At 42.2% G+C, this 26,793-nt stretch overlaps 1 protein-coding gene across 2 annotated transcripts; it reads left to right on the top strand.

Annotated features, from left to right (window-relative positions):
- The first annotated feature begins 47 nt into the window (after positions 1-47).
- Positions 48-26,203, top strand: LOC120725022 (bromo adjacent homology domain-containing 1 protein). Of its 2 annotated transcripts, none has more exons than XM_040017628.1 (7): positions 48-9,821; positions 17,550-19,343; positions 20,378-20,736; positions 21,011-21,170; positions 21,306-21,385; positions 23,098-23,189; positions 23,440-26,203. In XM_040017628.1, the coding sequence occupies exons 2-7, from the start codon at positions 17,570-17,572 to the stop codon at positions 23,627-23,629; spliced, it is 2,655 nt and encodes an 884-aa protein (XP_039873562.1). In that variant the 5' UTR covers positions 48-9,821; positions 17,550-17,569; the 3' UTR covers positions 23,630-26,203. The 2 variants fall into 2 exon arrangements, with proteins under 2 accessions (XP_039873562.1, XP_039873563.1); XM_040017629.1 differs by having other exon boundaries at positions 48-790.
- The last annotated feature ends 590 nt before the right edge of the window (positions 26,204-26,793 follow it).

The following is a 26,793-nucleotide window of genomic DNA, read 5'->3' on the forward strand; positions in this document are numbered from 1 at the left end:
GCGCATCCTTCCAAGAAAGTTAAGGGGCGGATCCAGCGAGACAGCCGCGTGGATACCTCTTTAAAAGGCATGTTGCTATCACATGCTTCGGCACGGAAAGTAGGATGAGGATGTTCTTGTGGTCGTTATGTAAACCATATTTGTCACTTACGATTTAAACGAACGCGGGGAGACTTTTTTTGTTGTTGCTGAGGATTTCTTCAATTTGCGCGGAGGGAGGGGAGAGGACGGAGAAGGGGGGGTGCAGCCCACCCAGTCTGTCAGCGCTGCAGTCAGTCAGTCGTGTGGTGTGGTGTGGTGTTGTGTTTTGTGCTGCTAGTTGTTGTTCGGGCTGTGCGCGTTGTTAACGCCAAAGGGACGGACACAGACGACGTGTGTGCGGGCTGTTGAAACGCCAATTCTCGAGGTTTGCTGCCGTGCTGCCGTCGGGAGAGTGAATGGGATAAGAAAAACAGCCAGAGCAAAGCCAGCTAGTCTCTCGGAAAAGAGTGCAGTCTCTTCTTGCGAGAAGAGAGTTGTTTGCCTCGTTCTCCCCTCTTATTTTCTCTCTTCTCGCCGTATTTTTTTTAAGGAGTTCCTTCGAGTGGAGAAACATCGGCGATATTCGTGCTCATTTCCTCCACTTGATCTGCATCGGTTCGCCACTCGGATGAGGCTGACTTGTCTTACCTAGCGATTTGGGGGGAAAAAAAGAAAAAGAGGAAGAAGAAGTGGTCCTCACACCAGCGAATCTTTTTAAAATTTTGTTTTTTAGACGAGGTAGTCCCTGCTACAGAGGACCTAGGTTACGGTAAGTGACGGCTGCTCCATACTATCGTTTCTCTTTCTCTGTGTGTGTGTGTGTGTGTGTTTTTATTCAGGCAGAGTAGAGGTTACATGGGCAGCTTTGCTCTTTTTGTGAGTCCCCCGTTTTTTAAAGTCATGTCTGGAGGACGTTGCAGAGGTAGATAATGGCCATGATGATGGAGGAGATATTCACAGGGAGTGGTACTCGGTCGGTACTGGCCGTGTATAATGTGTGTTAGCGTAGCCCCCCCCCCCCCCCTCAACTCCCAATTTTCTCCCCCTTTTCTCCCCTTCCACCTCCAGCTACAGAGCTGGGGGTACAAGGGGAGCACCCATCAAAAGTGTAACACCGACTGGTAATAGTGCTGTTGTGAACCCGTTGAAACAAGGTCAGAGAGAGGGACACGGCGGCCCGCGAGCTCGCTAATATTGTGATCATGTGGAAGGATGCGCAGATGGACACACCTGGCCGTCACTCGGTGTGGCTGCGCGCGCACGACTGCTTGCAAACTTTAAGTCTCGAGGCTTTTTTTTTTTTTCATCTCGCTCTCTCTCTTATTGCGACGTGCTCTCGCGTGCGCGTGATTCACGCTGGACCTGTTTTTAACGAGCTTCTCGAAGTAAACGGTTCATCAGCTGCAATCAAAATCAAGAGAAAAATAAAAATAAAATAATAGTAATAATTTGGTTTTTAATGACGAGGGGTCGTAATTGCTCCGACAATTAACCCACATCACAGTTTGCCAGTTAGGGCAATGGGCTCATAATAAATTATGTCATAGACGAAACCCCCCTCCGGAGGCTCATGCTGTCGGTGATTGATCTCCAGCAGTGTTGGGGACCGTTTGGGATAAGAAGAATAAGAAAGAACACTGATTGACTGGGTTTAAGCAAATTCTAGTATTTAACCAAACAATCTAGAAACTGCTGTGTGTAATGATGATGTACTAGAACTCCAAATCCTCCTCAGTATTGATTATACAGCTCACTAAGCATATTTGAGTGGTGCCTAGCACGTCCTTATTCAGTCACCTGAGCACCAGAACTACATGTAAAAAGACAACTTTATTGCTTTCAAGCTTCCACTTCTATTAAAAACATACAGAAGTGTTTACTGTTTGCAAGTTAATACTGTGGCTGTGTGAGGTGGAGCTACTTTAAAAATTCAGCTTGTGCATTCACCAACCAAGGGCTCCACTGAGATGAATGCAGTTAAACTTATTTAAAAGAAATAAAAAATAAAGCTGTGTAAATGAAATCATCTGAAAAGTTTAAAGGTGAATTGCCTTTTGCTGGAGCTGCTGAGACAAATAAGCAAAATAAGTCACAAAACCAAGTAAATGAGTATATTTTACAAGCTCGTTATGGAGTAAGAGTGTAGCTAAGTTTAGCTGAGGTAATCACTTTTTATCTCTGTTGGTCACTTACTAATCTAAATAATACCACGTTGGCTTGTCAGAGGAAATGCAGGTTTTATTGAATCAGTCGGTGGAGAAGTTTCTCCACTGCTTGCTCGTTTAGGCTTGGTGTACACCACGAGTGACCTTTAGCCTCTGTGTTTCTTTCCCTTGTTCACACCATCATAAATGCATCCTGTTTTCTGCCGGGTCTAATTTTTTTCAGGTTCGTCTGTGAGCCTGTCCTGCAGTGTGCTGTGCTGCCAGGCCACACTGGTTTATTGTAGTTGATCATTAATCTATTGGAGTTTCCTCAGCACTCATTCTTCAGCCTGCCGGATCACTTTACCACTCTTTCCCTTTGATCCAGCAGACAGTGCCCCACGCTTCACTTAGCAATCATAAATGTCATGAAATTTAATAAGGAAGTCTTTTTAATGACTCGCACCTAGACCTGTCATTAAATAGCCATGCAGGACTAATAACTGAGCCATAAAGGCAATCCGCTGTGAATTAGCAATGGATTTCTGCCAGCATACAAATCTATTGCTTTAATTATCAATAAAATACTCACTGTTGGAATCGTTTTGGAGTAGCACTATATATTATTTTTTGGATAATTAAACCATCTGTGCTTGTTTCTATTGATTTTTATTCCAGCGCTGTGTGTCATCAATCAGTCGTTCTAATCGTTTCAAATACTTTGGGCATTATTTTTATTTTCCTGCGCTGTTCAACAGAGTTGTCTCAAGCCGTTGTTTATTTATTAATTGATTTCAGAAAGACTAAAGATTCTGTCCATGTGTAATGATAATTTATCCAATTACTGCAACTCGTGATACTCTAAAAGCTTCATTGTTTCTAGGCTACCTGTTGATACATTTTATCAGATAAAAAGGCATAAAAATGTTAAAGAAATTAAATCAAGCTTGACAAGAATAATATTTTTTTCTTTCTGTTTTTACTGAAACGACCAGACTTTACACGTAGAATAAGAAATGTTCAGACAGCTGTGATGGAGCTCAGGCTCGAAGGCCAGCCGGTGTGTAACAGCTGATTGAACTGTGAAACTGTGACCCCGGTGTGAAGGCTCAGCTGTGTGAGGTGGTGAAAAGAACAGGCTGTGACTTACTGTTAGTTCCTGAGCGATCCCATCTCTGCGTCTGTGATAATTAATAACTGCAGTGAAGTCTCCTCTGTTGAAACTCGCACTCTGTGGATGCACGTACCGACCCTACTGCTGTGGAGGTGCAGGTATTTAATGAACTCAGAACCCTACAAACACCTGTAAGCAACAACTTCAGGTCCAGTTAAAGGAGCTGAAGTGAAATCTGGATTGGATTAACGGTGTTCCTCAGTAATAACCTCCTATAGACAGGTCTGTGTGTGCATCGCAGCAGCAGAGCAGCCACAAAACATAAGGAAGTTTAAAACTTGTTTCAGCTGCTCCCTTGTTCACAAGAGGTCGAAAAGCAGGTCTGACACAACCCTCCCATGGGTTTGCGTGTCCACCTAGTCTCAAATCTGGGATCTTTTGGATGTTAGGCAAGCGTGTTAATCACCCCATTCATTTCTGCTGATTTATGTCTATATTTTGAGCCAAAGCATGTATCCTCCATGGCTTATAATAGTGTGATTTGGACATTATCTGCAATAAAACAAGTGACCATTGTGAGTATGGTTACTGATGATCATGTGCCTTTTATGGTGACCCTCGGGCATTTATGATACCCACATAATGTGGTGTGTGTATGTGTGCGCATAGACGTGGCACTGGTTCAACATCAAAAAGCATGAATCCACAAATCTTTACATAGTTCCAGTTAGTTACATTACACCGTGGTAGAAAGTAACTAAATACAGTTTAAAACAATTAAAAAAGGTTTATGTAAAAAGAAAAACAATTTTGTAATCTTAACATTTTTAACACAAAAGCTCGCATCCTGTTAAAGTGTCTGACGACTGATGACTGTGAGTAACAAAAGCCTCTCGGGTGGTTTTATTTAAATGACTGTTTGAGGCCAGAGAAGAAAAACGATCAAACGTTTTAGACGTAAACAAAGGTTATGGGGGGGAAACAAAATCAAATTTGCGTCACAGAACACACACCTTCTCCCATGAATCATGTGATGACTCATCACTCTTTTCACTTATAACCCTTTCAAAGGAGGATATTCTGTAAAAATAAATAAATAATACTAATAATAATAAAAATACCTGCCTGTGTATACAACTGCAAAACAGTAGCTCCACCTTGACCGGCTATAACTGGAAAAACTAGAACTGTGATAATAGCCACAGGGACCGAGTACTTTTACTTTGCATGTACTACTTATGTGCCTTTTACTTTTTATATAGAGGACCTCAGCTTTTTATGTCATATGTTTACAATATCCAGTTCTTACTTGCACTGAAGTGTGATTGGACTCGACTAGGGAAGTGTAAACTGTGATGCTGCAAAAACAGAGGGCTCAAACAGTCTCTGAAAATCCCTGTGTGTATCTTTTTTCTTTTGTTTTGTTTTTTTGGTCCTGACCTTTGTTAATGGCTGTAAATTGAATTTCATTTGAGTGTGACAGTCAAATACTTTGTGTGCCCATATGTGTTTACACTGGCTGCCGTCTGAGTAGTTATACACAGGAGCGCCTTCCAATGACAAGCCAGATTACTGTCACGGTTGCTCGGTTTCATTGGGAGAGGCTTGTTTATGCTCATTTGCTGTCGTTGTCCTGAAGGAACCCTTTTACCTATATGCTGTGTTAGATTAATCGCATCTGCTGGACTCTTTTCTACCCCATTAATGCCCATTATTGCAAGTGTTAATATGCGTGGCGCCACCCTTTTACGGTTAGTGCTTAATTTAATAATTAACCCATGTTGGCGTTTTTACGACAGAAGCCCTGCCCTAATCGTTGAATTAATTTTCAGTGCCCCGCCACTCTCTGCGTCCAGTCATTCTGACACTTTTATGCCTGCCATCTGTATGAAATTTTAATGACTCAACAAGTTGAATTGTGTATGTGTGTGTTTATCATTAGGCTTAAAATGTTTCTTTTTTTTTAGGACGGGATCAGGTGACCCTGAACCCTCCCTCGGTTATAGGGAGTAGTCCTAGGCTGCTGGGGGCTTCCCAGTGTTTTTTTTTTATTTTATTTTTTTTATGTTTGGTGTTTATACACCAGCCTGCATTTAATCGTTAGGTATTACTAATATCTGTGTCTTTTGTCCTGTCTCCCATCCCTCACCCCCAAACTGGCAACACTGCCCCTCACTGTGCCTGGTTTTCCTGGGAGTTTCTTTCTGTTTAAAGGGAGTTTTTCCTTCCCACTGTCACCAAGTGCTTGCTCAGAAAGTTGTCTGATTGTTGGGGTTTTCGCTGTATCAGTGTGTGTTCTTACGATATAAAACACCTTGAGGGGACTGCTGTTGTGATTTGGCGCTACATAAAACAAATTGAATTGAATTGTGTGCAGGCCTTTGGAGTAGCTAACACTTAGATCCACGTTGGACCGTAAGGACTGGGGTTTGTTTCCTCGTGCGTCTGACCAGCTTTGCTTTTCTTCATGAGAAAAAAACCAAACAAAAAAACCAACAGAACAAAAATCACCACCCACTGTTCTTACAGTCAGAGTAAAAAGATGAAGTAGTTTGCTGGGTTGGCTCAATAATTGGCCTCCATCTCTGTGCTTGAGGCTCACCAATACAATGAAAAGAACCGCAGTGAAACGGACTCAAACGAGCTCTTTTGATTCTGTTTACTGAACCACCGAGCACCGACTAAATCTGCTTTCTGCACTCGGCTGTAAGGGTAACTGACGTTGAACCAGTGTGCATAATAAAACATTAAGTCTGATGGTTTTAAACTAGAATTTTTATTTTTTTCGCCAAGTGTTTTGACAAAAGGATGTGTCTGTTTACAGTTTCAGGTACATTTGTAATAGCTGCCGGTAGTGCAGCTTGCTATGTCTTCATAAGCCACTCTGACTGGTAGATATTATATGTTCAAAGGAACGAGAGAGCGAGCAAACCAAAACTGTAACTTTGAAGTGACACTCTTCACAAATTCTGCCTTTTCAGCTTCTTCATCTTTGAACTCTGCTTGATTTGATCCTTAAAATCTAAGACAATTTTAACATTTGATCTGGAGAAGTGCTGTCGCCATGGTAAAAGCGGCATCCGATCGTTATTTGGTCCATTTGTTCATCATTGTTAATAAATAGTCCTAAATGGCTTTTTTGGCTATATTGTGTCCATCTATTAATTTTCTTAACTGCATACTCAAATTGGGGTCACATATTTGGAGTGAGCTTTTCTTTTTGAAGTAATAATGGGTTCAAGGATCAGTGTGTGCAGCTGTCTGCCTCTATGAGATCCGTGATTCAATTGGGTGCCTGATTTAAAAAGTTTTTCAACTTGGTTAATTCATAATGTAAGACGTATCTGGCCACCTGTTGGATGTCCAGTACTGACTTTTCTTTTTAGCTCTGCTCTGCTCTCCCACAGTCCCTTAAAGACATGTCCAGCTAATATTATCAATTGCTCTAGCTAGTGGTTAAATCCTTCATGGTGCGTTCTCATTTGCTGCTCTGGAGGATGCATTTGATTCATTGCTATAAAAATGGTGAAATTAAATGGCACCCAACTAGAACACATACCTGCACGCTGTTCTTGCAGAATGCCGGCCTTGGGTATTGAATCCTTCCGCTGCTTCCAATTCCTGTGGATATGATTATGCAGTAAAGGAGCTGCAGGTTTCTCTTGGCATTTTCCTGCTTTATTGTTTGCTGAAAAAACCACCCAGTTAGAATTTAGTTGATTTTTAGTAAACCTAGGGTGACCACAGCTTCCATTTTCCAAAAGGAGACCAATAACTAACCTTTTCTGCTTCTTTGTGTTTACTTTCTTTAATCGATTTACCCCTGTAAAGCACTTAGTGACTGTTTCTTGTCTCTAAAAGTGATTTAAAAATAACTCAAAGTTACTTTACTTACTTTTAAACAGAAAGTGTTTGAATATAGTCTCCAGTGGATGATCGTGCTGTTTTTTCCCTCCGGTGAACCAATCAATACCAACCTTCTTAGGTTTTACTTCTGTGTCCGAGCGGTATTTCCAAATCAAATCTTCACTCTCCACAAGTGGCTTTTAGAAAATGCAAATTGTCTTCCTGACAAATGATACCTGATTAGTTTTTTAAAGAACAATGCATCTGATTGGATAAGCCTCTCTTGAAAAGTTGAGGTATTGATTATCTGATGTTGGGCAATGTGACGGCCACTTGACTCGACTTTTCTACAGCAATGGAAAGACTGGCCTGTGACAGGCTTCCTGTAGAGGGTTTCAATTGATGTAATAACTTTGTATTCAGCTCTTGCTGTGTGTATGTGTGTGTGATTCAGCCTCTTTCAGCCTTTCATTACCATTTCTTGCCATTAAATAAGTATGTTGTTTGTAATAAGTAGCAAAGCAGGTGCTCTTATGTCAGGTTCTGATTCTTTCAGATTGCATAACCAAAAATAAAAAATAAAAAAAATAATTCAACAGTTTTTTAAGCTTTCTGGAGCCTCAGTGGAAGGATAAAAACACACCAGCAGACACTCTGTACAGACAGATAAAATAACAATAGATGAACTATGTTTTTAAGCAGTCAAACACTCGTTAAATTAATAGAAAAATGAAGAGCCTGCTTTTTTAATAAAAGTGTGTCGTGATAATTGAAATATCTGAAAGGGGCTAGGGAGCAGCAGATATAATTTTTGAGGCTGTGATGAAAGGAAAAATAATTAAAAAACATTTTAATTGTGTAGTTTAATTCCCAGCTATAGTTAAATTATTTAAATTTACACATAAAGTATAAGCTCATCAGCAGACAAGCTTACTTTAAATATAGCAATTAATTAATTAATTAATTTTAATTTTAATTTTGGGGGGGGGGGGCAGTGGATCCATAAATAATAATGAAATAAGTATTTACACTACTAGAGATTAGCTTTATGTGAAAACCTGCTGCTGCACTTTTTAAAAATGCACTAGCTCATGTGTTCATGTGATGACCTTGGTTTGATCTAACAGTTTAGCTTACACTGGTAACACATCTACATATCAGTCAGTTCAAATATAAATGTCTCAGTTTTTAGATTTTAGATTTTAGAGTATTCCAATAATTTGTCTGCAAATGACAGTATATGTGCTTGTAGTTGGATCCGTAACTGTGCATGGTGGAGTTTGCTTAAATTTTCCTAGAAGTGAAGAAACATGTGGGTGGAACAGTTAGCACCGTTTGAGCTTCGGACCTCCCGTTTGGAGCGTGCCTGATTTTCCCCCTGCAGTTTTAAAGACATACACATCAGGGTGAGTGTAAAGAGGCTATATCGGTGCACCAGATGCAGACTGATCAGGTGTTGTACTTTTATATTATTCAACCCTTGTGCAACCATTTCAACTGCTGAGTTTCACAAAGGACTGCAGAAGAGATGTGTTTGCTCTATGGATGCTTACTAAAAAAACAAATTTGATAACCAGGGAGAAAAGTAGCTGAAAAAGGTGGAAAAACAGATAAAAAAAAAACAAACATCCTCAATCACCCAGATTTGTGTTGTTAGGATTCAGGTGTGTGTTTGGTGCCTTGGTTGTTTGTTTCTCTGGTTTTTGCCCTTTTCCCCCATGACAGCAGGGACAGAGATGGGGCAAAAAAGCAGAGAGGGTACCCCTCACTTTCTGAAGTTTTCAAACTTATGGAGAAGGTAGATGGGTGTTACCCACTGCAGTCTAATTGGCTTCTCTGGTCTCAGCTCTTTATGGACAATTAAATGAAAAATGAAGGTCCTGCATGAGCTTGATTTAAAGATGTATTTTTGTGTAGACAAAGTGGAGTTTAACTTTGAACCTTATAAGCCCGCATGTTAATAAAAAACTGCTTTAATACAAAAAAGTCGGGAATTAAATTGAGCTTTAGACGGGTTTAATCCCCTTTACATCTCCATAACTTAAAGAACCTCAGTTAAACCTCATATCTCACATCCACCACATGGAACACTGTTGACTCATGGCCACGTCCTTGTTCAATCTTCACGAGAAATGTCTCTGGACGTATTTTAACAGTCTGGCGTGTTTTGGTCACGATAAGATGACAGGGGTGAGGCTCCGCGCGGTGGTATAGTGGGGAGGAAGGAGGGGGGCGGCAGTAGCCTAACGTCCATCGCTTTTCATTGTGTGTTTTATGTAATGGACCCAAGTTACCTCGCGTACTGCAGTTATTTAGTTTTCTGCATGTTTGTCCGTCATGGGAGAAGAAGGAGGGGAGAGGGGGGGTGGCGGCGAGCGAGGCTGGTCCGTATGGGAACTGGTTCAGATTAACTTTCTGCCAATCGGTGGAAACCCAACCAGGAAGAGCACGCACACATCTCACAGGCAGCGCCACTGAACGTCCCCTCTCTCTTCTCTCCGCTTCACTCCTACCCAGCTCTCCCAGTTACGGAGCTCTGCCATCGCACCAGTCCGGCTCCGTCTCTCCTCCCCTCCCCAGCCCTCCCACACCCCCACCCGCTCGCTCTTCCCCGACTATCCGTCCGTTTGTCCGTCCTTCCCCGCAGATTTGTTCGACGGTTCCCGGCTCTGCTGGAGGAAGCGTGGCGGCGAGCCGTAAGTTACCACCTCGATCTTTTTTTTTTAAACACATGTATTTTTTGGGGAGGGGGTGCTATCTGGCTGTGAATGTTTGAAGTTGTGTTCCGACTGCCCAGCCGTCCAGAGAAGGAGCGCAGAAGCCTTTTTTTTAATTATTTTTTTTTTTCGCTTCGTGCACCAGAAGCGACACACGGGGCTGCTGCTACGTGCCATAACCTCACAGCTCTCAGCTAGGACTGGGATCGGGAACAGCCACCGCGTCGCTGATCGGGAATCCGGTCAGAAAATGTGATCAGGAGGGGTGACTGCCCTTTATTTTTGCTTGGTGTGTGTGTTTGTGTGTTCTGGTAGCAACCCCCCCTCCACTCCCCTCCCTTCCTCAACCCGTATTTAGAGCCTGGCTGGCTACTTCAGATGGGCAGCTACGTCAGGCTGTACTGTATCCCATCATACTGTATTCCACGGCCACTGTATATAAATTTATATATATATATATATATATTAACGCACTTATTACAAATCTATCCAGGCATGCATATCTAGCAATCCGCCCTCGACATCCCTGCCAATGGTGTTAAAGCTCCGACTGTCTCGGAAGAAAGCCAAAACAGTAACGCAATGTTTCAGATTCTCTCAGGCTTTTATCTCTTCTTGAAACAACAACCCCCAACCCCCCCTAAAAAAAACCCCATCATGTCAGCGCCTCGTGTTGAACCTGCCCGTCACCACCGGCCCCGACACGGAAAATGTAAAATAAGAAGCTCTCAGTCTGATCCCAGCAGCCACCTTACCCAGCTGGTTATTTATTTTTGATGGGTGCTCTGTGGGGTTTTGTGGCTCTGCCTAAAAGTTCAAGGCAAGAGCATTTTTTTTAAATAAAAGAGAGAGGTGTAATTACAGGTTTTGATGCAGGCTGATGAGCCCTTTATGAACGTGCCCAGCACAACTGTGGTAACCAAGTGATCTGCAAGGTGTGTCCTATCTGGTGTTGCCTTATTGGGCGGCTGTAATGCAATGTTTCTTTGACCTTTTTAGTGTCCTTGTTTTGACTTGAGCTTTGAGTTGCTCATCCAAAACGAGGTGATTTCTTTCCCCTGAATTTGAAGAGGCGAGAATTTTGAAGTATTTCATTGCAAAGGTGGAAAAAAGGGGGACTGTCGGAAATGTTTGGAGCGTGAGTTTTAAGAGGAGTGTAATATTTTTTGAATTTAATTTATCCAAGAGTTAGTTTCAGGGGAAGAAGGGAAGAGTGCTTGAACTTTTCTCCTTTCCAGTGTTCGGTTCTTTCATTTATTGTGCTGCAAAAATATTATTGTGCTAAAGTTAATCACTAACTGGTCTTAAAAGCTTGATTATCTAGCTTTCTTTTTTTATTTAGTGCTGTATTTCCTCTGTTATGTTTGTGGTGTGTTTTTTCCAGCAGAAATTTCAGGGCATCCCCCAAAGAAGGTTTTGCTACAGCTAAGGGTGGGAAAAAAAATTCTCGAACTGAAATAAAATGACTTTTTAACAGTTTTAACAATGGGCAGATTTTCAAGTGGCTGGAAATAGATTTGTGTAACACAGCGTGAACTGCCTTTAGTGCAAAAGGGTCAGTCACACTTTTTCTGGGCCAGAAAAAACAAAGATTTTTCAAGATATTGCAGGATAGTTAAATAGATGGTCACTCAAGGTTTCATTAGTTTTTTTGTTTTTGCTTTTGCCAAGGTAACGGATACAATTTCCTCCACACACACCAATAATAAGCCGAACTGAGCTCAGCTGAATAATATTTTTATGCCTTTGCAAGCTTTTTGGTGTGGACCTCCACAACAGTCCCAGTTTGTCATGTGGCCCCTTGGGGGAAATTAATTGCCCACCCCTGTCTCAGGCCCTTAGGGATAAAAAAGTGATGCTTTGGCTAGCTTTCATAGCGCATGACAGTTATTCTCAAGTGTACACTTGAAGGGCACACTTCAGAGGCTTTTAGCATTGCCACTAACACATAAAATGCCATGTAATCCAACTATAAATATTATTCATTTATTTACACGTATAGCTAATTTGGATTTTCTATTTTAAACGCCGTAATTACTCCCAGCGCTGCTGAATTTCTGTCTGAGTTGCTTGGCAACATCAAGCCGCACAGGCTGGGGTTTGTAAGGCTGGACTAGTTGTTATAATCCTGACAAGTTTAAAGATTTTCATGAAGAGATTTTCTTAGATTGCTGTCAGTCTGTAGAACAGAACAGCGAGGCTTTCTGCTGTCCTTTTTACACTTGTACAGACTGCCCCCCCCCTCACAGAAGAGATGTCTCTCTTTTCTTCTCTCACTTCCTCACTTTTACACTCTCAACTTTGGTTGTAGTTCCTCTGCCTGCGGTCTTCTCTCTCTCTCTTTTTTTTTTTACCCCTTCACAGCTCAGATCCTTAGACTCGAGCTACCGGCCTCACAGCTGTAATTATTATTTAAGTCATTATTAAGGCATTTGACTTGTCAAATAATATACACAGAGAAAAGAAGGTGTTTAGTTAAACTGGTTGCTAAAAGTTAATGTTCCCAGCCAATCAGACTCCTCAGAAATCTGCTCAACATGCTCATGAATACTTTATAGCAAACTGTGAAGCAGCAATAATCCAACATATAAATATCCTATAATAGTTATTTATTAATGATCTTATACTGTTATTGCTCTTGAAACATTTATTAACTGTTCATGCCCAGCTGTATGTATCACAGGAGCTTATACTAACAGACACTTGTATCTGTTTACAATTGCATCATATTGTTTTAGTAGTATTTAACTATTTAGTCATTGATAGTTTATGTTTACATCGAGGGTAAAGAATGGTGTTACTCCCACAGATGAGCTCCTTTTTTCTGGTCTTTCATCACACTGAGATCCACTTTGATTTTAACCTTGAGTCAGGTTGGTGTGATCTTGTGGCGAGTTATCAGATTTCACGTCGTATTCTGAAAGCTGGTCTCAGCTTTTCACCTGTGATTGGGTTTGTGTTAGGATTAACAAAGTCATACGGCGAGGCAGTTGCACTGCTTCGCATTTGTGCTCCAGGAAATTGAGAAGTGAACTTTAAAGCTCAGCGTTAACACGCTTTGCTGTTTGCCGTTTAGGCTTTTGTCTGCTTTGTGTTTATTAATAACGGTTGACGTTGGAGGCCAACGCATATCTCACACTTATTGACTCGATATCAGTTGTGTAGCTTGATGCTGTTTAATCATCATTACAAAAAAAGCCATCTGGTTTGCTCTTTTACACCCAGAGCCACAAGAGTCCTGAGAAATCATGCATGTCTCATCATTAAACGAAAAAAAAAAAAGGATCCTGGTGTGTTCTCTGTATAATTGCTGAGAGGATCTTATGATCTGTTTATAACCAATTAGAGATGGCGTGCCGGGTCATTGATCTCCCAGCAGATGTGAAATTACTTCCTGCGGATCACCGGACCTAACTGTGTTTAAAGAACCAAATTGCCGTTCTGCCAGAAGGCTGCTGCACAAGATAATATGAAGCAGGTTAGTCCTTGCAGCGTCTCCACACCTACAGCTCTCAGCAGTGACCCCACATCCGATGGAAAAATTGCAGAATCAGGATAAATGCTTTGCTTTTAATCTGGACTCCGACAGATCGTTCATTCTAACAGGTTTAGTGACACTTAACAATTTTTTAAAATCTTGAAAGCAAATCAAATATGAAGTAACAGCACCACCAAATTTTAGATTTGAAGTTTGTCTTTCAGGTATTGAATTTCTGGTTCAGCCAGCAAGGTAACACCATTAAACCGATTACATCTTGTCTGATAAGCTCAGCCTGAAGTAAAGCAACCGTTGGCAAAGCAAAGACTGGGAAGACAAACACAAGCCATATCTGAGCTTATCGCGCCCATGGTTTTTAACTTTTATCAAGACATAAAAGCTCTTTGTGAGGAGTGTAACATGGAAATGTTTTAAACTCCTCTAATGTCACATTAATCACCGAGTCAGAAAGTTGTCTTCAGTTTTCGTTAGCCCTTGAGCTAAAATCGGATTTGATACTGCCAGGATCTCTTGCACGCTGGAGTGTTGGACCGCCTTGAGGCTGCGCAAGCCCAGTCAGATTGTGGCCGACAAAATCCAACATGTTAGAAGAATCTTGTCGGGTTCCTACTGTTAGCGAGTCATCTATTGGGATAGAAGTTTCTGGCCTCGAACGTTTCCGCACCGCAGAGAAATCTGCATCAACCATCAGGCCTCTCGCCGCCTCGCGCAGGCACACTCATCTGAACAGATGCCTGTTTGGCTCCATGTAGAATAAACTGGGGAAAACATTTAATAGCTTAACTCTGATGATACTGCGGGTACCCAATAGAATCATTCTGATCTAAAGCTCATTTGGGGAAATGTTTAAACTTTAAAGCCAGTATCCTTGCACCTTTTAAAGGGAGGAGAATGGAGAGACGAGCAGCAGCTGTAAATATGCGTATCAATCGTCATTAAGGAGGATTTCATTATCCGATTATAGCTAATTATGGAAAATATGGTGTAGGACAAGAAGCTCCTGTGGGTCGGGAAAAAGAAAACCTTTATTTGATTAACAAAAAAGAACGCCCAATGATGGAAAACTTCTAATTGTGTCTTGGTTTCTTTTCCTCGTGGTGCAGAATGTGTCTGCGGGGTTATTAAATGGAGATATTGGTCTTTAAAAGTTTAACCCGGCTCATTAGGTGGTACACGATCGTGCATCTTTACCTTTTCCCCGAACACTAAAAAGGAAAAGTAATGATCTCTGTACGGGCATTATTTTAAAACGCAAACATACAGTGTGTGAGTCATTCTCTGCTTGTTTGTGTTGCAGTTTTACACTGAGCGCAGGGAGCGTTTTGCGCAAACACTTTCTGGCTGATGCTAATTAGGTTTAATTGTTAAATGATTTCACGGTGGGCTTTGGGAATCATCGCATATTGTGTTGTATTGCAGATGGAAAGATTCTCTTTCTTTACATAACACGGGCGCTTAGAAAAGTAATGGGAAGCTGGAAACCATCCAATTTAAAACGGCTAAAAGTGTCACATTTAAATGGGCTTCAGTTTATTTGCCTTATTTTTCTCTCACTTGCACTTATTGTGGTCAAAGATTATTTTTTGACATTTTCCTGCCAGACTAAACACTGCAGACTAAACAATTGGCCTTAACAAGCTGCTGCTTGCCTGCTGTGTGTACATGCGGTGATAAGGCAATGAGCACAGTGAATGAATGGCACAGTGCATCAGTTTCTCCAGTGCGACACAAACCCGTCATAATGAGAAGATCCCAGGCACACGCACAAAAGCTGCAGCTCGCCATATGATCTGATTACAAAACCGTTCAGCTGAATCTATTCATCATTAAGTTTCTTTATGTATTGAATCAGATGTTGGATTTAAATCTAAGCTGAGGGCTTATGCAAGATAGTCGGTATCTTTGTTTTGTGTGTGGCTTGTTGACTTCTGCTGGGTTTTTTGGTTCTTTTTTTTTTTTTATATATCCTGTCTAGCTTTGTCTCGTCTTAAGTTATGACTGTTGAAAACATTTGAAGTAATCTTTGGTCTCAGTGTCATCCCTACTACACAACATAACACTGCCTGGTCTGACAACGCAATGTGGCAGAACTCAAGGGCTGAAATAGATCTCTATGGATCCAGTTAAAGTTTTTTTGGTAAATGATTTGAATTACTGTTGACAGGGAAGTCTTTTTTATATTGTGAGCTACCTCCCAATATCCACCATGTCACTAGTAACCTCTATATTGTTGGGCAAAGATAGCGTTATGGTAGCACTTGCCCTTTTGTATGGATTTTTTGCCGAAATGGAAAAGCATGTAAAGTACTGTGGAAAAGTCTTGGGCTGCCCTTAAAGGAGAGCCAGACTTCCTTGTCATTTTTTTTTTAAACCTGGCCTTTCGCAAGGTTTTTTTTTTGGACATTGACTGTTTCACCACTCATTTTCAGTCCAGTCCTGACCATTTTCAGAGAAAGTTTTGTTAGCCTCTTAACACTGACCTATGAATCATTCAAGCTTAAAAAAGACACCCTAACCCGTGTTGTGTCTACACATAACAACTTGGCAAAGAACCAATTTTAAATTGTACTTTTAGGCACTTTGTTACTAGCCGCCTATTGCAGAAATGCATAATTTGTTCCCAGTAGCTGAAGTGCCAAAGATATCACAGTTTGACAGGCATAAAATTGTATTTTCAAATCAACAAGGTGATTCCCAAAGAGCTATTGGCTAAAAAGTGCAGTGTGTTTGAGGAAACTGGACAAGTGGTGGGCAAAATAAAAAGTGGCAAATGTGTCTACAGTAGATGGAGGTCGTGCCCTTAAGAAAGCAGGAAAGAAAGAGCTGACACAGGACCTGAGAGGTGATTCAGTGGCCCTTCAGTTTATCCCATCTACTGTTCACTGAAGCCTCATCAGAAATGATGTCAGTGCAAGGGTAGCTGTCAAGATGCTGTTCTTAAAGGAGGGAAACAGAGAAGACTAAAGTTCTTGTGTCATGTTATCCAAGTGGTAACAGGTCTCACAGAGTGAGGAATCCAAATGTAAAATTTTTGGCCCAAATCAATATGTACAGAGGAGTTCAGGAGAGAGGTACAGCAGTGAGTTAACTAAAACCAGATGTGAAAAACATTTGCTAACTAAAATAAAAATAAAAAATAGACATTTGAAAATAATTAAAACAAACTGAATTTATTTAGTGAAAAGTAACTAAAAAAAAAGGAAAATAAAAAGGAAATATCCCTAGTTTTGGTATTTGTTAGGTTGGTAAAGCTTTAATCAAAACTTGCCTTATGAGGCTTTGATGGATGTATTTATTGGAACTTTGGATTTCTGCGAAGACTGTGAGGCTTGTTTTTATTCAGTGTTTTTAATATAATACTGTTTCTGAGTTTCCTAAATCTTGCCTTTACCATATACCCTCAATACAATAATAATAACACTAAAATTAACACTGAAACTAATAGAAACTAAGCTAAAACGAAACATTGTAACACAACGAAAATTAAACTCAAATGAGGAAACTCACTCTGGGAACTAGCTGAAACTAAACCGAATTAAAAGCAAAAATCAAAACGAAATAAAAATCAAACCTAATTAGAAAATACAAACTATAATAACTCTGCTGTTTATAGCCGTCAGTACACAGTGGAGTCTCTGTCATGGTTTGGGGCTGAATTTCAGCCAATGGTTTGGGGAATTTTGTCAAAATTTTCAAAAGGAATTATGAATGTAGAAGAAGTATCATCAGATTTGAATCCACCATGCAATACCATCTGATTGGAAATGGCTTTTTTTCAGCATGACAATGATCCCAAACACACTGCCAGTGAAGTTAAAGCATACCTGGATTTGAAAAGCACATGGAACACAGCCAAACAAGAGTTTTGAACATCCTTCAAGAAGAAGTCTGAAGAAACCATAAGAAAGCTTGCCTAAGAGAGTTTAGCTTATGTTGAAGAATAAAGGTGTTTGTACCAGATTTGTTCATGTTCGTATAAATTGTTTCAGCTATTTCCAATTCTCCTGCATAATATAACAGAGGAAAGGCTTAAGACTTGCACAATACTTTATAAGACTTTGTTTAAAACATATTCTTGTTTAGAAAGTGGTTAAAATACTACGACACCCTACGACTAACCCTTACTGAGTTAAGGCCAGGGGTTGGTTGAGAGTAGAAAATCAGCACAAAAGTAGAGTTTTGACCACTTGTTCATCTCTTCTCTCTAGGCCACATAGACAAGCATGTGATGACTCACGCAAGGCAGAAGGGTTCCCTTGGGCACAACCAAAGTCCAGAGTGGTGGGACAACAGCTGCCTTTGGCCACATGGTGGTGCCATGGGCGGCGCCTGGCCTGAGCGCACACTGCGATTTGGCAGGACAAAGAAGATAAGCGAGGTCACCAAAAAAGACAGAAACATGGCCAAGAGGATGAATGACAAGAGGGAAAGAACAGAAAGATCAGAGCAGAAAAGAAAGGTGGACCGGAGGCACGTCAAGAAACGGGACAGGAAAATGTACCCTTTGCGAGGGAGGGCTGGGAATTCAGAAAGTGAAGGACTCAGCTGCCATGTCCTCCTGACCCGACTGGAGGAAAACATTCGTGAAAAGCAGAGGTCTAAGGAAAGGAAAGGAAAGGATGGCCGCGGACGATTATCTCACAAATCCAAGTCCAAAAAAAGGAAAAGCAGTGACGGAAAAGAGGAGAAGTCGTCACCAAAAAACAAATTAAAATCATGCAGTGGAAGTTATAGCAAGAGTATTCGGTTGGGAGTCTTTCAGCCACGCAAGCGGAGACTGGCTTCTCTCAATGCTGAGGCGGTAAACAGCCTGCTACTAGAAAGAGCCACTGATCCCCAACCAGCAGCCAAACAGGCCAAGAGACAGGAGGAACCCATAAATGCAGGGGCTTTCCTGGATGCAGATCCAGTGAGAGGTGGTGTCTGCGGAGGTCTTAAGGCTTTGCGAGGGACCAACACTAAAGGCTCCACATCTCATGAACTTGAAGCGTACCAAAGCTCTAAGCCTGCCAAGAGGGCCAAAGTTAGCCGAGGGGATGAAAGTTTGGGGATGAGTCAGGAGTGCCTTGACGCTCCTGCACCCAGACGGTTGGCTGGACTTAATGCCGCAGCCCTGCTGAAGCTAACCAGTTCCTCTGCTACCAGTAAACAAAGAGCAAAGGCTGCACCCACAGCTACTGTTACTTCAGACTGCAAGGCTCCCGTCGTGGGCCCGACCCAAAAGTCGCACTCGAGGGCCAAACTTCAGCACAAGGGACGCACACAAAAGCAGAAGGGGAAAAAGATCCCTCCCCTGCACAGTGGCTGCACAGCTTGCAAGAAGGCAGGCTTTGAGCCAAAGGTGGAGTGGGAAACGGGTGGCTGCACCCATCGACTGACAAAACCGGGCTACCAGTCACGCAGTATGCTAGCATACCCACTGAAGAAAGTGAAAGAGGAACAGCTGGAGACTGAGCTGAGCCCGTACTACTGCTTTCCTGCAGAGCGCTCAATGGACTACTGTCACGGCTTGGCCTTCTTTTTAGGCCAGCAACCCTATGGAGAATCAGACGATCAGCCACTTAACTCAGCCATGAGCCCTGTGAAGCGCGAGTGCCTAGTAACCTCACCATCGCTGACACATTCCCTACCACACACAGCGCTCACCCTGAGCCCTCACCCCTGCCTCTGCACCGCCGACCATTGCTTCTCCAGCTATTACGTACACATCGCCCACCCCACACACACTGGAACAACTTCAGCCACCATGGCCCCGCGACCTCTTAACTTGCCCCCATCTAGTTTGTGCCCTAGCCGAATGAGCGGCTCCAAGCTGCTGGGGCAGCAGGTGTCACATACATCGGGACTAGCCCACCCCGCCTACTGCAATTCTGTGGCTTCACCCTGTTACGGTGACGCCTGCGGGATTAGTGGGTATACCTACAGAGCGATGGCTCCTGTTACCAGCAGGGGTTGCTCTTTTAGCACAGGATGCAGTGGATGCACGCACAATATCAAAACAGGTGAGTGGATTGACCCTCATTCCCCAAGATTTGGTTTCATAAATGTTCAGTATTAATTGCTGATTATTAATTATCACCGTCTTAAGTGGTTTTCTGAGGCCACTTGAGGATTTGCTCACAATGATGGCAAGTTCTTTTGTGATAACACTTCTTTGATTTAGCTGTTTTTTAGCCTTTATAAAAGAAACCTTTATTCCAATAGTTAGACATAAAGCTATTACTTAAAGACTCTGAAGAGTCCTTTGTTGATAAATGATATGCCTCAAGCCAATTGTGAAATCAAGCAAGTGGAGCCTTTCTGTTTTATGTAGTCCTTTTTTGTCTTTTGCCATGAGCTTTTAAATTGCCTGCAGAATGAGGTAACTGCTTTAGATGTGTGTGGCTAAGGAGCTTTAGGCTTATTGTAAAGTTTTCGGTTACAATGTGTCATGTGTTATGTACGTAGCTAGACTGATAAAAGAAGCAGGTTACTTTTAAGCAGAAAAAAAAATATCTATATATATCTATATATATATATATACAGTGGAACCCCGACTTACGAAATTAATTCGTTCCTGAGGATCTTTCGTAAGTCGAAAATTTTCGTAAGTCGAAGCACCCATTGCGCGTTTTGAGTAAGGCAATGCTGAACGATAGGCTATAGGCTAATTGCTAACTAGAACAACAATACGTCATTCAAGTGAAACAGCGAAGCGCTAGTACGGAAGCCGAGGGGTTGTCACATGATTGATGGCTTTGTGGGTATTGTAGGCTCAGCCAATCAGAGCCAGCGGATTTCGTTACTACAGAAATATTGCCGTTCAGTCCCTTTGTAATTTGAATTTTTCGTGAAACGGGGTATTCGTAAGTCGGGGTTCCACCGTATATATCTATCTATCTAGCATGAGCCACATGAACCTTAAATTATGTGTGTGTATATATAATTTAAGGGTCATGTGGCTTATGCTAAAGATAAGTAGCCAGCTGTGTCATCTACCATTTGATGGGGTTCAGAAGTTCCTTTGCTTATCGTTACTGTCACCTTTTTGTTTCAGAGGGTTACCCCTCCCCTCAGGGTGATCACAACCCTTCCCTTCTGGTTCCCCCCACCATGCCCATGTCCAGCTGCCCTCTGTCCAGCGTGCCCACTTCCACGCAGACTAAACCCCACCTACTGAACCACCTGTCTGGACGAGACCAGCCCCAGGCTAGGCTAAAGCTAGCCAAGGAGTGCCCAAAGAGCACCAAGCCCTCCGCTGACTCTCTGTCCGTGGGCCGCGCACAGCTATCGACAAAGGAGTCGCCATCTGTGCCAAGCCTCAGCAGCACCAAACAAAAGAGGGTCAGCCGCAGACGTGCCACTAATGGCTGGCTACCTGTTGGAATGCCCACAGAGAGGGAGGTCTTCATCGCGGTAGGTTTTTTGAGAGTCCATCTCTGTACGATGAAGATGATCAGCATATTAGAGAGCTTCTTGAACGAAGGAAAACCTTCTCTATTCCAAATACCTGACCAGTGGAAACCTTAGCATCAACACCACTGCCTTCCACAAGGACAAAGAAATTGTCTCTTGAGGGAAAAGTTAATTGTGTTTTGACCATACAGCTTTGTGTGACAGATTCCTTTTTGTCTTTATAATGAGAATTATATCTTTCCTTATTGTGTTTGCGCGCTCGTGTGTGTCTCAGGGAGAGGATGAGACGGCCCTGCGGCAATGTTACGAAGGAGTCGAGAGGGACGGTGAAGTGATACGTGTGAGAGACTCTGTGCTGCTACGATCAGGCCCCAGGAAGAAATCCCTCCCATATGTTGCCAAGATATCAGCGCTGTGGGAGGACCCCAAAACAGGTAAAAAAAGATCAGGAGAAGGGGGGAGATTATGATGCGATACAGTGGTGCATGTGTATTGATGGATGACCGGAGGAACATATGGCCAAGATTGTTTACCTCTGTGTGTGTGTGTGTCTTAATGTGATCCCTCAGGAGAGCTGATGATGAGTCTTTTCTGGTACTACCGACCTGAGCACACACAGGGAGGCAGAGATCCCAGCACACACTGTGAGGTGAGGCAGAGATTTGGAGCCAAGATGTTTGTGCAGACAAACAGTAACAGCACAGATCTGTGTGTATGTTAGACAAGAGAAGGTACAATCAACATTCATCAAATAAAAACACTTTATTTGATTTACTCCATTAGCGAAGGATTACGTAATCAGTATCCTCTAAGGAAAAAAATGACATCATGAAGTGTGTGTGTGTGCGCTTATGTGTTGTGTGTAAGAATAGATGAAGTCAAAATATATAAAGTATAGCACTGTGCAAAAGTCTTGAGCCACTATTCGTTTCTATATATTAAGCTAAGAAAATGGGACATTGGTGCAGCAGTTTATTGAAATATTTGCAAGGATAATAGTTCAGGTTTCTTGAAGGACATTCAGAGTTCTTCTTTGGATGTTGGCTGATTTTATTCTCTGTACTCTGTCACAGTGATCCCACACTGCTTCAGTAATGTTTAGCTCTGGGCTCTGGGGAGGCCAATCCATGACTGACAGTGTTCCACTGTGTATGGTTTTACTGCATTAGCAGCGTGTTTGGGATCATTGTCATGGAAAAAAGAAACAGTTACCAATCCAGATAGTATTGTATGGTAGATTTCTGTTCATAATTCCATCATTTATGACAAGATCCCCAAAACCGAAGGGCCAGATGTATCTCTCGGGTCCTGAGTCTGGTCTTTTTCCAGTTTTTAAGGACCTGGCTTTCAGATACATGTCCAGTTTCCTCAAATCTTTTAAAGGCATACTACACACCATTCTGACATGTGTCACATGTTCAGCTAATAGCTCTTTGGGAATAATCATGTTGGTGCAAAAATACAGTTTTACAGCTGTCTTATCTTTGGCGTCTTTTGATTCGGATAAAGAAATTGAAACAAATGATGTTTTTTTGCAGCAGGTTGTTAGTAAACGAGTGCCTAATGTTAAAATTGGTGCTTCTCTAAGTTGTCTGCTATGTGCAGACTCGAGACAGGCTCATCCCTTGAGTTAGGTGTCTTTTTTATGCTTGAATCATTCACAGGTCAGTGTGAACAAACAAAAAAACCTTAATCATTTACTGAAAATGGTCAGGTACAAGGACTGGACTGAAAGTGAGTGAAAAAGCAAAGAAAACTTTGAAAGATCCTTAGAAAGCCTCGAACTGTTGCTCAAGACCACTTTAAAAAAATGATAAGAAAGTCTGTTTCTTCTTGAAGGGTGACCCAAGACTTTTGCACACCACCGCAGCCATGAAATTTATTCTTTATTTAATTTTTATCACTTTGTTTAAAGATAATGCAGTTTTTATCGATGGAACAGTTTGTGCTCGTGCAACATGTGTAAGAAAATTATGTGCAATGAGGAGGCGAACAAAACGGCCTGTCGCTGCTCTGCCCTGAAACTGTGGATAGTTAGTTTGCTCTTCAGTCTGACCACAAAGCCCAAAAATGATATCTCTCTGACCTCAGACGTGCACAAGCCAAGAACAGGAAAGATAAACGATTTTACTTCTAGAAATGTTCTTTTTACAATGGCACGTGTTGAACAGAGCAGGATTTTGTGTGTGTGTCTTTGGCAGTACATAAGGTAGAAACAAAAAGGCAAAATCCTGTTGTTAATGAACAATTATAGTTCCCACTGTGCTCTTAGTACAAAAGTGTAATTTCGTCATTATTCGCCGAGCACAATAGGAAACGCTTAACAGAGATGTGACTCTTCACACCTACTGTTGATTTCAGAATGAGATTTTCGCCTCTCGGCATCAGGATGAAAATAGCGTGGCCTGCATAGAAGACAGATGCTATGTTCTCCCACTAGCCCAGTACTGTAGGTAAGTAACGAACACGGTAATTGTTGCTAGAAGAAAAAGTCTTTTCACAAGGTTTGAAGTTTGAAATGAACAGCTCAGCTTTGACGACACGTGGAAGCTTTTTTTTTAAATCACACACTGGTGACACTACAACTGTTAATGAATTTGCAGGAACATGAACACTTACCGTGATAACCTTTGTGAAAAGAAGAAAATGAAGGCGGAGAAGCAGGAAAGTTGCCTTTTAATTAATTTTCCTCTCCCTTCCTAGATTTTGTGCCTTGGTGAAGCGGCGTGCTGAAGGTGCCCCGCCTGGCAGTGCCAGTATGGTGCCCTGCCGCCCCGACTTTGCCCCTCCTTCCCACCGCTGTGTGCCCACAGACGTCGACCCCGAGTTGGTGTATCTCTGCCGGCACGTCTACGATTTTCGTTACGGTCGCATCTTGAAGAATCTGCAGTAGAGGGTGGAGGGCTGTTGCACCTTTTGAATTAATCGTCAATGAAGCACCGCCCCATCCCGCACAAAGAAGAGGGAGTGAAGGGGGCTGAGGGACTTTTTTTGTTTTGTTTTGTTTTGTTTTTATCCAGTGAGCACCTCAGAATCAGAGGGAAGGGGGTGGTGATGGGGTGAGGTCGTCTATTGGGCCAATACGAAGCACAGATCCCTTTAGCTGGAATGTGGTAGACAGAGCACCAATGTTTTCTGGTTTGGGTTTTGGAAGAGAAAGGAGTGATAATTCATTCTTCAGATCCGATTTTGTTTTTAATTTTTAAAAGCTTCCACCACACTCTGAGGTTTCAGCCTCCAATCGCTTCCCTGCCAGAATTGCTGAACGCCAGGCCGAGCTGGGCTGCTGTCAGGACTGTGTTTCCCCTCAAGCGTCTTAGCACAACAATCATGTTTGTTCCATTTGTAAGCCAGTGGCTCAGGGATGGTCCGGCACAGAGGCGCTGCCGGGGAACACAGGCCTGCGCTGTCCGCTCGGCGTTAACGGTGCTCAAGCAGCGAGAGTGAAGGAGCAGCTAATAGAGAGTGTCGTCTCATTTCTCCCGATTTCGAACCCGCATGAGTCTGCGCGTGCGTGTCAGAGAGAATGGAGAGCAAGTGTGACTCCGGGGTGAATGGATAACTGTCGCCATGTGTGATGTTTTTTTGTTTTTTTGTTTTGTTTTTTTAAGGAAGCTTTCAGGCAATCAAAACCAAAACAAGCAGCTTCTCTTCTCCTGACACTGACCGAAACCTTTTCATCTCAAGTGATGAGCTGCGCAAAACTAAAATGATTGCACCTGAACGGGGTTCGTGAGACAGTCCTTTCCCTACTAGACTCGAGCAAACTAGAGCAGGGCTCTTTTAACTTTGTTTAGTACGGACCAGTGACACTAAAATGTCTCGCCATAGATTCGAACCAGTTAAAAAAATAAACACACGTGGTGAAAGATGTCGAAGCAAACTGTAATCTCAGCTACTTGAAGAAGAGGCTCCCTTACGGGGTTTTTGGTGGTGTCGTGTATACTTTTTCACATTTACTCCTGTGACTTGCCTTATGACTTGCAGGGAGAGCTTCAGGCAGCTACGTCTCGCCACATCAAACACTGAAGCGGTAGAACAGGGTGCACCTGCAGTCCTTGGAAGTAGGGTTTGGTTCAGTCTACGTGGCTCTCTTACAAACAGTAAAAGGTCTGAAAATAGTGGAGAACATCTTTTGTACATTTTTACAGCAAAAAGTTTCGTTGGCTGTTCGCTCGGCAAAGAGAAAAGCATGAATTTGTCAGCTTAGATGTGATGCGCTTGGCATTTGTGCACCCTCTCTCCAAAAGAAAGGCGGATGACATTAGCTCCCGATTGTTTTTTCTGATCGCCGATACAGCTCAATACCCCCTCTCTGCCAAGATAAACCAAAGGATGTCTCACGCAAGCCAGAATTCCCGTCTCCACCCTCACTCCTCTCCGTCAGCGCTTCTAGTCCTCACTTCCTTGTTCTATTGCACTAATCCATTCCTTAATTACTACACATGCGTTCAACTTCCAGCTACTTAATATTGACGCCAGGTGGGGTGGGGCTCACTGTATATCATTTCTTTGTGTGTGGGTGTGTGTGTGTGTGTGTCTTTTTTGTACCTTTGTAGAAGGAAACCGTGAGGATGTCGTGGCTGCTTTTGTCAGTGCAAACTGTGTATTTCTATTACTTAACCAGTAGAGGAGTCAAGTCAGCCAGCCAGCGTGTTTGTCATATAACCCGATGCTCGACATGTTGAATCATGGGATATCGCTCGAGTCATTCCATCCGATTTGTCAGTCAGCTCTAACGTACCTATATAATTATACAGTATATATATATACATGTATGTATCCACACTGTCAATGTGATTAGAGTTCAAATAGGCATCTGGATGGAGGCCTGACCCACTGTGCGGGCAGACGTAGCACCAAGCTGGAGGGCGTTTGGGTGGAGGTTTGGAGGGGCAGGTGGGCTATTTTGATACTTGTAAGTTGTGGCGGGTTTCTGACCACACTCTTCTATCGCCTTAACCTCGCAAGCGTTTTTTTTTTTTACTTGTGAGTGGTGGCGGAGTGCGTGATCGTGTACCTTTAACGGCATCAAGAGTAACCAGCTGCTTTCCCACGCAGCAAACGCCCCGTCCTTCAACGTTGGGTAAAGCCTGCAAAAGTTTTGACACACTAAAGCCATCCTGAACTTTTTTTCTCTATTTGAGCCGCACGAATCGTGACCCAAGACAAAAATCAAATCCTGATTATTGGGAGGTTTTTGCTTTTAAGTTGTTATTATTTCTATTAATCCCCAGATTCTTCAAAGAGGTAATATAAATAGATATATTCTCCTACTTTACGATTTCTCCTTATTAGGGATATTTTATTATGTCAGTTTCCTAAGATGGTGTATGCAGTATATTTTTAGACTTGCTATTTTTGGAAAATGAACGTAACTAATCGAGAGGATATGCATTATTTTTCTGTTTATTTCAGGTGAGTTTCAAAAACAATGAAATGTTAATTGAAATTTGACCAAATTGGGGAAAAAAAAAAAAAAAATTAATGGGGACTGATGTATGACCTGAGGTTGGAGATAATAGGCCAATGGAAATCTCCCATCCAGCCAACTTCTAATGAAGTGTAGATATTTGAATCCAGGAAGCACCGGGCACTCTTTAAACAGACAGCCAATGCACAGTGTAGTATTTTTGCAAGATCTGTAATGATTATATTTAAAGTAAGAAAAAAATATTTAAATCTAGTAAAACATATTAAGATTTAATTTTAACTTATTTGGAAATACTGTGTCTAATTGATGAACTATATCCTGTTTTCTTTGTGCTCCAGGATAGAAAAGATTTCTGTTCATTTGTAACAATAGAAATATTATTTAGATTTTTTTTTTCTTTAAATTATATCATTTTTAATTGGGTGGAGACCACAGTGAAGCTCACGCGAGCAGGCAGGGGAGAAAGCGCTCGCATGAAAACACGGGCTCGTGTTTTATCAGAATTCCCGTCTTTACATGCTGGAAAGAAAAAAGTCCAACCTGACCTCAAGAATTGTGGGGGGGGGGGGGGGCAACTCTTCCAGGTCACATGCCGTGTGGGAGAATGTGGCAACGTGGTCACC

This window comes from Simochromis diagramma, unplaced genomic scaffold, assembly GCF_900408965.1.
Source record: "Simochromis diagramma unplaced genomic scaffold, fSimDia1.1 OVJJ01000802.1, whole genome shotgun sequence".
Classification (NCBI taxonomy): Eukaryota; Metazoa; Chordata; class Actinopteri; order Cichliformes; family Cichlidae; genus Simochromis; species Simochromis diagramma.